The 14,229-nt window shown below is 37.8% G+C and overlaps 1 protein-coding gene across 1 annotated transcript in view; it reads left to right on the top strand.

Annotated features, from left to right (window-relative positions):
- Positions 1-604: 604 nt before the first annotated feature.
- GPC1 (glypican 1) overlaps positions 605-14,229 on the top strand; it is a 194,124-nt gene continuing 180,499 nt past the window's right edge. Inside the window, exon 1 of the mRNA XM_032225564.1 lies at positions 605-764. Coding sequence (XP_032081455.1) covers positions 605-764 — 160 coding nt within the window. The remainder of the gene's footprint in view (positions 765-14,229) is intronic.

The raw sequence follows: 14,229 nt of genomic DNA, 5'->3' as shown, positions 1-14,229 counted from the left end.
AACTCTGCTTTTTTAAAAAAAACAAAAACAAAGGATTTTTAAATAATAATAATAATCACACATTGTATACAAAAGCTCCGTTTGGTGGTATTTTTTCTTTTCCTATGCAACCTCCCTCTTTCTCCGTTTCTTTTTGGAGCCGATCTCAGGAGCTGGCACGCGAATTCCCTTCGCCGGGATCTGCTTTTTGAGAGTGGCCGTTGTGCGTTATATACCGAAGTTCAGCCTCTCCCCACCTTTCACCTCTTGGCTTTGGAAAGCGCGCCCCTTGGCCGCCGCTTCCCTGTCTGGAAGTGGCCTGACCCCCACCGCTGACTTGGCCACCTTGTGCGCTGCGCGCTGTGATTGTATTGTTCGCCGCCTCCTCCTGAAGGGTTTGCTTGTTGCCAGCGGGGGAGAAAAAGGAAGGCATCCGAAGGGAGGGATGCCCAGCGGAAGGAGGGGTTGAGCGATCACCTCCCCGCCACCAGCAAGAGCTCTTGAAAAGAGAGTACCGAGCGGCACGCGGAGACCGGCGGGACGCTGCTCCTCTATTATTATTATTATTTCCCCCCGCGACGGCTGCAGGTTGCTTTTAGGCGAGGGATTGGGGCACGCGGCAAGGATGCGTTTCTTCCCGGAGGGATTTTGGCTACTGTGTGTCGCCGCGACCTGTTCGGCCAGGAGTGAAGGTGGCAACAAGGCGAGGAGCTGCTCTGAGCTCCGGCAACTCTATGGAGCCAAAGGATTCAGCCCGAACGTGGTTCCCCAGGCGGAGATCTCCGGTGAGTAAGCTGCCTTTTGCGCCGTTTCTCCTTCTCCCCTCCGCCCCCGCCCGGCTTCTGCAAGGCGAACAAAGGGATTTCTAGCCGCTTTAACGGGAAAGCCCGCCGCCCACTTCCAATCGCCTGAGGAGAGACTGAGATGATCCTGGGGTGCCGGGTTCAGGCAGGCGGATTGAGGGGTCGGGAAGCCTACTTGAAAAGAAAAGTGGGGGCGGGGGGGGGAGAATGAGAGCAAATCGATCTCAGCAGCTGAGCCTTCGCTAATGGGGAGGAAAAGTCTTCGTGCTTGGGCCAAGTGCGGTTTAAATGCAAGCACGGCTGGGATGAGGAATCGAGCTTTTAGATGTGACTTGAAGAATGTCCAGGGTATTTTTAAGAGCTTAAACCACGAACAGCGTCGCGTTCATTTAAGAGGTCCGGTTTGGTTCTTTACATTTCCTGGGGTTTTAAATAAAGAGTGCTGATTGTAGTGCATAGATGCTATCCTAACCAGTTTGGGTCCATTTAAAAAAAAAAGTTAACATCTCTAGCTTGGCTCTGGAAAGGATGGAGGAACTTCACACCATCTCCCACTTTATTGGGCAATGCTTTTTTTTTCTTTTGATTAAACCCAGTTTTGGCAGTACTCTGTTAACTTTCTGAAACTGCAGGGTTAGCAAACCACCATCCTTCCCCAGGATCAGAGAGGGTTCTAAAAGTGGTTATAAACAGTCTGGACTGCCAAGAAGTTTAATATGTGGATAGTCTGTTCTTCCCAAACCAGCTTTTGCTGACAACTGGTTTTGAAGCCAAGACAGAAATCTCTGTGAAAACGCCTGTGTCAAACATCTCCTTTAAATCTAGAGTTTGTGACTTTTGCTCACATTTAAGACTGCTTCTGTCTCAGAAATGTATATTTTGAATTACATTTACCAGGAAGAGATTTTCTTATTTCTTCCCATTCTCCTCCCACTCTCTGGTGCATGATGTTGGGGGAGGGATGTGATTTGCTGGTATAGTTTTAAAAATAAAACTCTGGTCATAGCATGCGGCCATAATGCTTGAGAAAATTGGAGTCAGGAGTCTAGTAGTGGATAGTGAGAAAAGTTGTGATTGGTTTACAAAGCTAGAGAATGCCATAAGGTAATAAGAGAGGGTATGTTTCATCCTGATTGGGGAAGATTAAAGACCAGCTGACAATTTTTTTTTTAAAAAAGACACAAATACTAGGTTGTTTGAAATCTGTAGTTGAAGATTGCAAGAACTCCCTCTTCAAGCTAATTGATTAATATAATTTGACTTTCTTTCTGCAACTTCCCTTTTTTTGTGGTTCTCATACTTACAGGAATGTATACCTTGAAAAAAATCATACATTCTTGCTAGCATTTAAGAACTTTTTTTAGTGAAACTCAGCAGCAGATTACTTCAGAGTAAGGATGACATTGATCGGTCAGTTTTACATTGTTTGCATAGAAATAGATTTATGTGGACACTTATTCTAAATAAATTATAATATAGTGGGTCATTTTTTATTGCTACAGTTTTTAGGCATTGAGTGCTGGCTAGTAGATTATACAGAAGCGTCTCCAGTTGTTTGAGTTTCGATTCAAATCAAACTGAAGTTCTAAATCTAAATCTGTTTGCTTCTCATATTATACTGAACTGCCCCCTACAGAATGATTTCAGTTGTCTGATGCATCCTCATTTATTGTAATATTGGATCTCCTCAGTTTTGAAATATTCTTAACTATTGTATAAGCCTTATACTATAAGGAGTAAAGAACTTATAGGGCATTTGAATAAATGCTGACTTTTCTTTTTAACTTTCTGCAGTGAGGATATTGATTGCTGTATGAAATTGTAATCTTGTGCAAAATGCTTAGGAGAAAGTTGCTTAAAAGTCTGTAGTAAAGTAAACATGCTTAGGTTAGGCTTATCTCCCCTGCAGCTTCCCACATGGAATAAGTACAACTTCCAATAGTTAAAATAGTGTCCGTTGTTTCTTAGCTATATTCAGATTGACGCAAAATCAGAAATGAAAACTCTAAATAAAAATTGAATTCATGTATTTTATTTTAAAAAACGTTGGGCTGATGATATGTTGGTAGTGTTAAGAGAAAACATTTGGATGCTTCACTTACCACTATGTCTTTGCTATTTAGTGAGAGGATTCATATTTATTTATTTATTTATTTACTTACTTACTTACTTGAAATAGTTGTATGTATGTCAAAGTGGCTCAGGGTAGCTTACGTTAAATGCAATAGAACCCACCAGTTTTTGCTAGCAGATTGACTCTGTAATGAGCAATAATATTTAAAACACACATATTTTTTCTGAATATGGATTTGGTTTTAAACTTAAGAGAGACTGCAATCGATATATGGGTATAAATTCAGATCCTTTGAGCTTTGATCTTTTAAAGTACAGAAAGATGTCTAGAGGTTTGTGACCACTCCTCTTTTCATTATGGACTCAGCAAACCAAACCATTGATCACCACCACCAAAGCTATGAAATAGTGTGGCTTATCTATATCCTAAGTTAATTTGATTGATTTCCCCAATGTCCTTCCTCACATACTTGCAGGCAACATATAGAAATAAGCCATCCAGGCTTCAACAGGGAGATGTACTTGTACTTGTACTTGACGCCTCTTCACCCATCGTGGGTATAGGCGACTTCCATGGAAATTTATATGGCGATCTATGGAAGCTGTTTCAGCTGGATATACCCAAGGGGACGCCAGTCCCAAGGGTCAACAGGGAGATGGGTGGCATATAAATTTAATTAACAAACAAACAAACACATAAATCCAGATCTTTTATGATTTTATTCACTCAAAAAAGCCTTATGTTAAGAGAGTATGTTTGGTTCAAAGTTACTCATCAATGTCTACGTCCGAAGTCTTAACTAGTGTATTGGTCCTCTATATTATACTGGTGAGATTAACCTCTATATGTCTGATGACATTCCCAGCTCTCAAAAACTCAACCTCTACTTAGTTGATTGCTCTGAGAAAAAGAAAAGAGATGAGGGCTTAATGCCTGGGGTGCTTGGAAAAAATAATGTTGAGCCTGCTTACTTGGGACATTGCCATGGTAAAAATTATAGCACTGAAAGAGAGACATGAGAAAGATTGCCAGCAACTGGAGAAGGCAGGAGAGTTAATGGAAGGGAACCTTTTCTAGAGGTGAACTCTGCTTACTCTTGTATTTAATACTGCTTTCTCTTATACTTTAAAAGCCTTTGAAGCCATCATAATTCATAACATGAGTCTGAAAAATGTAAACAGAATATGCATTATATGTACATAACATATTAAGGCAGAATAACTAATATAGCCCCTTTGTCATCCATACATTTACCTGATTCACTTCATTTTAATGTTAAAAAAAACTATTTTTAACAATGGGAAATGACATGCTACAGGATTACAGACTTCCCCAGCATCGTTTATAAACCTACTTCTGGGTTGTGTATAGGCCCCCTAACAAGATCTGGCATGTTCAAAAGCCAAGTGCCTGACACTAGATTAGTCCATTACAATAAATAACAGAATAACAGAGGTGCCAACCATTACCTCCACTGAGATACAAATGGCTCTCAGTCCAGTGGAATATTAAGGCAGGAGAGCATAATTGGTATCCAAGGTATACCAGCAACGTAAGTATCTTATCAGAGCTATGTCCTTGAATCTCTGGCTATAAGCATTCTGGTTCAAGTATCAGACTGAGTGAAGGCACAGAAAAAGACAAACATAATGGAAATGAAGCAGAAAAAAAAAGAATGGAAGTATGCTTTGCTATAAACCATCTGCTTATAGCACTGCCAGCTGTGTGCTTAAAAGGAAAGTCTTCAAATAGCTGATAGGTGGTTGTTATATGGACATCAAATTGGTAAGAACATAGATGTCCAACCTTTTGGCTCTCATTGAATAAAGAGAATTCTGGGATGCATATAAAATATACAATATAGTTATTGCATATAAATCACATAATAATGTTAAAAGTTTATGATTTTGTGGGGCTGTGCTACTAACTGCCCAGAACCTCATGTGGTCCATGAGCCTTGATTACCCTTGGTTTGGGTAAGAATAAAGACTATAGAAAGTCATATTTATGTTGTGCTAATATCAGTTTAGTATTTACACAGATTTTGCCATGTTTTGCTAGAGAATATGATTTAGACAGTGAGGGAATTGTGGATTTTATAATGGGAATTACTGATGTTCATAACAGGGAAATTACAAGTAAATACACTTATGTTACAAAGAGCTCTCTTCACAGTCAATTCTGTTTTCTTGTTTTTTAACTTATTTGTTCCTTGCAGAAACATCTTTCATATTCTTCGGCCTTTCCTGTAAACCTTTCTCTACTGATATAGTTTATTTTCACATTAGTGGACATTTTGCAAATATTATATCTTGCTTTAATGGAATTCTAGACAAACTATTCTTTAGTTTGAAAAATATAATGATCTTTCTTACTTCATGCCTCAACTTATAATTAGACACCCCATGGAGATACTATTACCAGTTCGTTTGTTTTCTGCTACTCAACTCCAGTATTTATATAGAGAAAGAATTGGCAGTAGATTGCCACTGTACAAATACATTGATAATTAATAGCTCCTCCTGTTCGGTTTATTCTTCTGTTTTTTCAATTGCCTGGTAATTGAATGAGATTATATATGAAAAAAAATTTCTTTGATTTCAACTGAGTTGGTGCGGAATACGTAGAGAGGTACCATACCTCTAGTTATGGGGTAAAGCAGGAATGTCAAACTCAAGGGCTGTGGGCCGGATCCAGCCCACAGGATACTTAGATCTGGCCCATGGGGCTGCCCTGGAAATAGCAAAGCACTGGGCCCATAGCATGCAGTCCTCCCAAGCTGCATTTTCACTGGCAAAGTGCTTGAGCCACCACAGCACCCCCAATACAAGTGACATCAAGCTGGCCACGCCCACCTGGTCCCCAAGGTCAAACACAAGCCAGATGTGGCTCACAATGAAATCGAGTTTGACATGCTTGGTGTTCAGATTGGATTATCAAGCTGCAAATTGGACACTCAGGCTACTTTTGTTCAAAACAATAAAAGAAGAAGAGAATCTCAAAATTTGTACCAGTAGATTTTTTTTTTAAAGTCCCATTTTTTTCTAAATTGTGCTTTTGGTTAAGTTATAATCCAAAGAGAAAACCTGAGAAAGGAATTGATAGAAAATGAAAAAATAGAATTACAATTAATGTAATAAGGTGATCTATTTTATTACGGTTTTTTAAATATTAAATAAAAATAATGTCAGAAAATGAATTCTGGGAAGAGCCGAGGTGGTGCAGTGGTTAAATGCAGCACTGCAGGCTACTTCAGCTGACTGCAGTTCTGCAGTTCGGCTGTTCAAATCTCACTGGCTCAGGGTTGACTCAGCCTTCCATCCTTCCGAGGTGGGTAAAATGAGGACCCGGATTCTTGCTGGGCTGAAAGCCCTATGAAGCGGTATATAAGTCTAAGTGCTATTGTTAACTGCTATTGCTAAATAGATGGAGAGTGGTCTTCCCCCAGAATTCTATAACCATTTTTTTAAATAAAGTTGCAAAATATTGAGTGCAGATATATTAATTGACCAAAACCACTCTTTCAATTTTACTTTTATACATGTTGAATTTTGAAACTCCTACAGCTAGAATTTAACATTTAATTTATTCTACATAAGTTGCAATTTGTGCTGGAGAATGGAGGAAATCATTCAGTTTCTCCACTATCAGTCAGTACCCATGACCATGTACCGTGTAATATTGAAATTCACCTGAGATGCTTCTGTCCTTGTGGTTAAGCTTCATCTTTTCTTTTGCATTTGATTCCTTCCTGCCCTGCAAAGCAAGATGTACCTGCTGAGATTCAGGATGCAAACATGTGCCTGCTGAGATTTAAAATATAAACACTATTGAACCAATGGACTAAAACAAGAATAATATTTGGTTACAGATTACTTGTCTTCTGAGGCATTGATACAGGAGAGGATAAAGGCAAAGCAATTTAGACTGACCTCATGACCACTGACCACTATGCTCATACAGATGTTTCTACTTTGGAGTCAAGTGAGCATTTCTGAGGCAAAATTTGCCTTGACAAAGCGTATTGATTGCCTCTAAGCTTTTTTCTTGTCTCTTACCTTTTGAAACTTAAAAGATGTTGAAGAAACTTCTGTATGAGCATAGTGCTGATTTTTGTGGCTCCTGAAGAATTCTAAGAACACAAATTGTTCAAACCTATTAACCATATGATATTGTGCACAAGATATACTTAAGTAAATTAAAATTTGGGTTGATAGTGCTTATTTATTTATCAAATTTAGAGATCGGCCATCTTACAGTGTGACTTATGCTGAGAGGGAGGCTGCTTTTGGATCTTATTACTCCAAGTGGAGAACTGTTTTGATTTTTGCTTGTATTTGACTTCAATGTGTATCTGTTCCTGTGAATTGGAAGACCATTTTTGATACTTCGGAGAGCTTTTCCATTAAATTTATGCAAATATAATGCAAATTTATGGACATTAATGTGAAGCAACATTTTCTTTTGTCAGTGTAAGTTCAGTGAGTTAAATCATCTCTTTTTATTGTTAGTGGTGGTATAAAGGGAAGATGGGTATATGTCAGTATTATTTATCAATAAATTACAGTATTTCAAGCTAACTGCCCCACAACCATCTCTTCTTTCTCCTAATTAATATGTAATGTGTTTTTGAGCATGAATTTAGATGTCATATAATCAGATCTATGTCATTATAAATGTAAATGTACAGCGCATGACAAATGCTCATGCCCATCCATTTCATTTTCTTATGGTTTTACTTAGAAGTAAAGTATCAAGACTAGGACGATGCCAATATTGTTTCAAATGAGTGATGTATTAGTCGTCATCCCCCCTACAGATGTCTATCTATGGACAACTGGCATCATAGGGTTATTTTTACAATATTAATTATGTTAATTATGCTTACCCTAAAGCCGTGATGGCGAACCTATGGCGCACATACCAGAGGTGGCATACAGAGTCCTGTGTTCAGCGCTCTGTCGCGTCCCAGCTGAGCTCTCCATGGTGTTTCGTTCATGAGCTTCTGTTTGCCTTGCCACACTGTTGATGTTGGGATGCCCGCTAATGTTCTCCTGATCTTCGGGTCTCTGCTGTGCATGCTGCATGTCCCATATGTGTGCACACATGACCATGCATGCACACACGCACCTTTCAGTTTGGGCGTGCACGTGTGAGCGGTTTGGGCACTTGGTGTCTAAAAGGTTCACCATTACTGACCTAAAGTATCACATATTTCAAATAGCTTTTCGTAAATGTAAAGATTATGCTGTGTTTGTTAAATCATATTTCTACACTCTTTAAAAATAACTAAGAAAATGTTTCATAGCAGCACTTCTATGCTGCTCTGAGGTGTGGTGTTAATAGTAGATAGATGCTTTGCTCATATCAGGTCCAAAACATTTCTATAATTTAAAAAACCAAACATATACAGATCAGGGATATGCAGTCAGAGGAGGCAGGGGAGGCAGAGCCTCACCACTGTCATCATGAAAAGAAAAAAAATGTAAAAGGAAAAAGGCAAGAGCTGAGTTGAAATCCTCTCTGAAACAGCTGGAAAAGGTACGTGTGGGTCGGAGGGAGGAATTCAAATTTCATCCTCCGGGTGCAACTTTATGTGTGTGTGTGTATGTGTGTGTGTTTGAGAGAGGGGGAGGGAGGGAGAGAGGGAGGATGGAGGGGAAGGGAGAAGAAAAAGAAAAAGAAAGAAGGAAACTTATTTAGCAAAGGAGAAAAACATGCTGTCGCTTTAAATCGGATTCTGGGAGTTGAAGTCCACAAGTCTAAAAAAATTGCTGCCTCACCAGCCATAAACCTCACCGCACGTCACTGATACAGATCAATCAGAAACCTGTGCAAATTCCAGAGGTTTTAGCAGTCACGTAGGGATACATGTCAGGTTTAGATTTGCTCGATTTTCTTTGTCAAAATTTCCTTATTTCCATTTTTCTCATCCGTTTTCAAGTTTTCGGATTTGTCCAACGTCCACATTTTAGTATTTACTGCTTATAATGTGCCATTTTTTGAACATTATTTGAATTTCAAACTACGTTACAAAAGAGTAAAAATGCAACAGTTTGTCATATAATTTTATTCTGAATTATATATAAAAATGTAAGAATTTGTCAAATTAGAATGCAAACTACATTCCTTCCCTTATCTAGGAGGCTTTGCAGTCCTTAAAAATTGTAGTTCGGAGTTCTAAGAACACAAAAGAACATCTGATCATGATTATTTTTAATTCAAAATTTGAGACCAAAACTGTGTCTAAACGTATGCCTTCAGCCTAATCATCTTTTAAATAGCTGAAACTGCAGTTCTCTCAGAGAAACTATGAAATTCACTTACATCTTTTAAATTATTGGTGTAAAGCAATGACTCTGCTACAGAAAAGATTGCTCCAAATGTGCTGGCTAAAACAAACTCAACCATGCAAAGCTAAACCCAAATACATGCTGTCATAAGATAGTACAGATGATTCACACACATATATGTTTTTCCTGTTTGCAGTAATCTAGGAAGTGCTTCCCTTAAAATAAATGTGCGTGAAAGGGGGTCATGCAGTGGTGTTTCTTGAGCAATTCCATATCCTGCCTCACATACAGCATGTTTAGCATGTTTAACCTAAATTAAATATCAAATATTATTTGAACAAATATTAATAAATACCAAATACCAAATACCAAATATATTAAATACATTTCCTTTTTCTCAGTCATTCCTTTCTTTTCTGGAAAAATGTGCCATATTATTCTCACTTGTAGATTATATTTGGAGTTCCTCCTTTTCTATTAAATAATGAGTAAATGTTTGGTCTGATGGGTTGATAATTTTTTTAAAGAAAATACACCTTATTACGCTAGTCCTTCATAAAATAGGATTTGTGTGATCATGATTCTTACTGTTATAATCTAACCCCATTGGAATGTCTTAGATAAGTTCTCTTGTGATCCTCAGGCTCTTTGAAAGTTCAGCCAGTACAAAGCGAACACACCTTAAGAGCCTTTAATGTTATTTAATCAATCTGAAAAAGTACACTTAGAGAAAACTCTCACCCCTCTCTGGTTTCAATTAGTTCCTAGATGGAGGAGATTATGATACTTCTTACTATTTGCAGAAATGGGAAATGGAGGATTTGTCCTGCTACTTATTTTCTTCCTTTGTAATGAAAAGTGTAGGGGTCACATTTCTCCCAGAGTTGCTGAAGGGAAATGAGCATCAAATTAGTTTAATAATAATAATAATAATAATAATAATAATAATAATAATAATTATTATTATTATTATTATTATTATTATTATTATTATTATGCTTGCCAACAACCTTCAAATTACTCACAGGCATTATTGCAGATAACATGATGGATTATTTGGAAACAAACAACATCTTGCCAGTAGAGCAAAAAGGCAACAAAAGAAGGAGCAGGGGCACCAAAGATCAGCTTCTAATTGATAAAATGATATTAGAAAATTGTAAGAACAGAAAAACGAACTTGAATATGGTCTGGATTGATTACAAAAAGGCATTTGACTCACTGCCACATAGTTGGATCATAAAATGCTTAGAAACAACTGGCATTAGCAAAAATATTACATCCTTTACTGAAAAGGCGATGAAACAATGGAGAACTGAGTTGGCAGTAGGGAATGAGATCTACGGAATAGTTAATATCAAGCGAGGAATTTTCCAGGGTGATTCACTTTCACCTCTTCTCTTCATCATCGCAATGATCCCACTATCAGTAATCTTAAAAAAAATGAAATTAGGCTACCAAACAGCCAAAGAAGCTGAAAAAATTTCACATTTACTATATATGGATGATTTGAAACTCTATGGAAAGTCAGAAATAGAAATCCAATCATTGACAAACACAGTCCGAGTATTCAGCACCGATATTTCAATGCAGTTTGGCATGGAAAAATGTGCCACTGTATCCATAAAAAGGGGCAAAATCACTGCATGTGAGGGAATTGAAATGCCCAATGGCCAATTAATTAAATGCAAAGAAAATGAAGCCTACAAATACTTAGGCATTCTGCAGTTGGATAACATCAAGCATGGAGAAGTAAAAACTATTGTCAGGCGAGAGTACACCAACAGAGTTAGGAAAATTTTGAAATCTAAATTGAATGGTGGAAATACAATCAAGGCCATAAATACCTGGGCAATACCAGTTATAAGATACACAGCTGGTATAGTTAACTGGACACAAGCTGATTTGGACCTTTTGGACCGAAAAACCAGGAAACTAATGACAATGCACTACAGTTTACATCCACGTGGTGATACTGATAGACTATACCTGCCCCGAAAATCAGGTGGCAGAGGATTATTACAAGTGAAGCAAACAGTTGAAGAAGAAAAACATGCACTGGCTGATTATTTAAAAGAAAGTCAAGAACATCTATTAATCGAAGTAAAGAACAAAAATCTACTGAAGGCCCAACAGACGAAACAAGAATACAGAAAAGATGTGATAAAATCAAGAATGGAGAGTTGGCAGAACAAAGCACTGCATGGCCAATTTCTGGAAAAAATAAAAGATAAAGTGGACACTGAACAAACTTGGTTATGGTTAACAACAGGTACATTAAAGAAAGAAACAGAGTCACTAATCCTGGCTGCGCAAGAACAAGCTATCCGCACAAATGCCATTAAGGCCAAAATCGAAAAATCCTCTGATGATGCCAAATGCAGACTTTGCAAAGAAGCTGATGAAACTGTTGATCACATACTCAGCTGCTGTAAAAAAATCGCGCAGACTGATTATAAATTGCGGCACAATTCAGTAGCACAAATGATCCATTGGAATTTGTGCAAAAATTATAATATTAAAACAGCAACAAACTGGTGGGAACATCAGCCTGAAAAAGTCACCGAAAATCAGATGGTCAAGATCTTGTGGGATTTCCGTATACAAACCGACAAAATACTGGCGCATAATACACCAGACATCACACTGGTTGAGAAAAATAAGGTCACAATCATAGACATCGCAATACCAGGTGATAGCAGGGTCGCCGAGAAGGAACATGAAAAAATCGCAAGATATCAGGACTTAAAAATCGAAATTCAACGACTATGGCACAAACCAGCAGTGGTAATTCCAGTGGTAATTGGCACACTGGGTGCTATTCCAAAAGCACTGGAATTACATTTAAAACAGTTAAAAATTGACAAAATCACCATCAGTCAAATGCAAAAAGCCGCACTGCTTGGATCTGCACGCATATTAAGAAAATACGTTACGACGTCCTAGGCCCCTGGGTGGGGCCCGACTAGTAACCAATGCCAAATCCGGCGAAACAACTGGCCGCTGTGATACAATTGTATAATAATAATAATAATAATAATAATAATACTATTGTTTCCTTTCACATAATAACTTCAACCAAAGTAAAATTCTGCAACATCTGCTTAAAACTGTTCTGTGTATAAAGGATCATGTGCTTGCCTGCATGATTTGTATTAAATGTTTTATCATATCAATACATGATATTGTAGTAATCTTGTCTCAGTGTTTTATATGCCAATTTATATGGAAGAGTTATCACTTTCTTTTTAATCCCTCTCATCCTGAACACATTGTCATTCATTTTCTTAATATTTCTTAAGTATTAAGTGGTGCACTACTGCCAGACTCATTGGATAATATGTTGATGCCCTCTAATGTGTAATAAACAGGTTGAACTATAGTTTACTTTAGTGCCTGCTCTTGCCATTTAACTAATATACTGGATATTTAAATTTAGCAAATACAGTCTACAAATAGAAATTAATAAGTAGTCTGGTTATTGAAAAAAAAAGAAGGCATTTCCATTTTATCTCTTCTTAAACTCTCAAAAGCAAGCCAAGTTGCTGAACCATTCATAATGTTGCTTTGTTTCTTTTTTTTTATTATAAGGACCAAATTTTTCTGATCTATGCTCAGAGGTAAACTTTTCATAGTGCTGTGTCAGTGATGGATGTTGCTAGGAGGTGCAAAGCATATTGCAGCAGTCAGTCAGTCAGTCAGTCAGTCAGTCAGTCAGTCAGTCAGTCAGTCAGTCAGTATCATTGTTCCCATATTTCACTATTTATTCCTTTCTCTCTTGTTCCATTATTTATTGTCCAAATGCATCATCCACTTTCTAGATTTCCTGAATATGCTAAGCCCCTATTGTTCTGATTTATGTATAAAAATATTTTTTGTACTTTGTGGGATTCATTGCTCTCTGATATACAATTGGCTCTCTTTTGATTATCTAGAGAGGCACACTCTTGTGGTCCACCGGCAGCCTGCAGAGCTGGCAGCAGAGTCAGACAAAGAGGAGGTTGGGGAGGAACATGGGCCAGTCCTGGAGTCTGGGCAAAGGCCTGGATGAGAACTTTGTATCGGAGGCAGAAAAGGGGCCACGGCCATCTGGTAGTTACGTGCTGCCTCCGGAGTCTGACATCAGAGAGGCAGAAGAACAGCGGAAACCTGTTCCCAGCGTGCACATGGAAAGAGCTGCCAGAAGGCAAGAACAATTACGGTCAACTTGGGTGTAAGGCTTGAAAATGATTGGCTCCTCCCATAAGATATAAAAGGGGAGCGAATGGGATGTGAGCAATTAGTTCATCTGGTTTGTTCAAGTTTTGAGAAATTCTATTTGGCTCTGTGCTAAGTTTGGCCTTGCAAAACTAATTGGCAGTTAGATCTCTGGCAGCATTTCAAGGGAGATAAGGAAGCCTAGATCAGAAGACACACTTGGCGAATGAGTTGGCTAATGGGATGTAGACACATAAACCCTGTGATAACTGTTTTATTTCTTTTGAGTATTTATATTTGGCCATTCGTAAAATGGTAAAAGCAGTTAGGTCATGTGGTGATCTGCTAAATAACTATCACAACTTATGACTGTAATTGTGGGCTCAATTACAGTCATAAATTCAAGAGCAGCTGTATATTAAAATGACAAAAATATTTTGAGTAAGTCAATGCAATTAATATATAATAATAAAACAAGCATAATTCTGAAATGCATAGTGAAATAAATAATAATGATGCTTATTTATTCTGAAATCTCAGGTCTTACATTAGTGAGAAATAGCTAGACCTTGGTGATGAATATGCTTTGTGTAAGCTCACAGCAGAATTGCAATACTTTGAAAACAAAATGTTTCATTGTAATAAAAGTTCAGTTAGGGTTTTCTTTTTTTAAAAAAAAAAGTAAAGCAACATTTTGACTAAAGTGCCTTTTGTTGAGTCATTCCTTATTTTTCCAGAAGAATAGGTCATATAATTCTTATTTGTAAACTACACTTCCTAAATTAAATATCAAATATTATTTGAACTGTGAGCCGCCCTGAGTCCCCCCAGGGAAAAGGGCGGCATACAAATATTAATAAATACCAAATACCAAATACCAAAT

The sequence above is a fragment of the Thamnophis elegans genome, chromosome 10 (assembly GCF_009769535.1).
Source record: "Thamnophis elegans isolate rThaEle1 chromosome 10, rThaEle1.pri, whole genome shotgun sequence".
Classification (NCBI taxonomy): Eukaryota; Metazoa; Chordata; class Lepidosauria; order Squamata; family Colubridae; genus Thamnophis; species Thamnophis elegans.
This window is presented reverse-complemented; position numbering and strand designations above follow the sequence as displayed.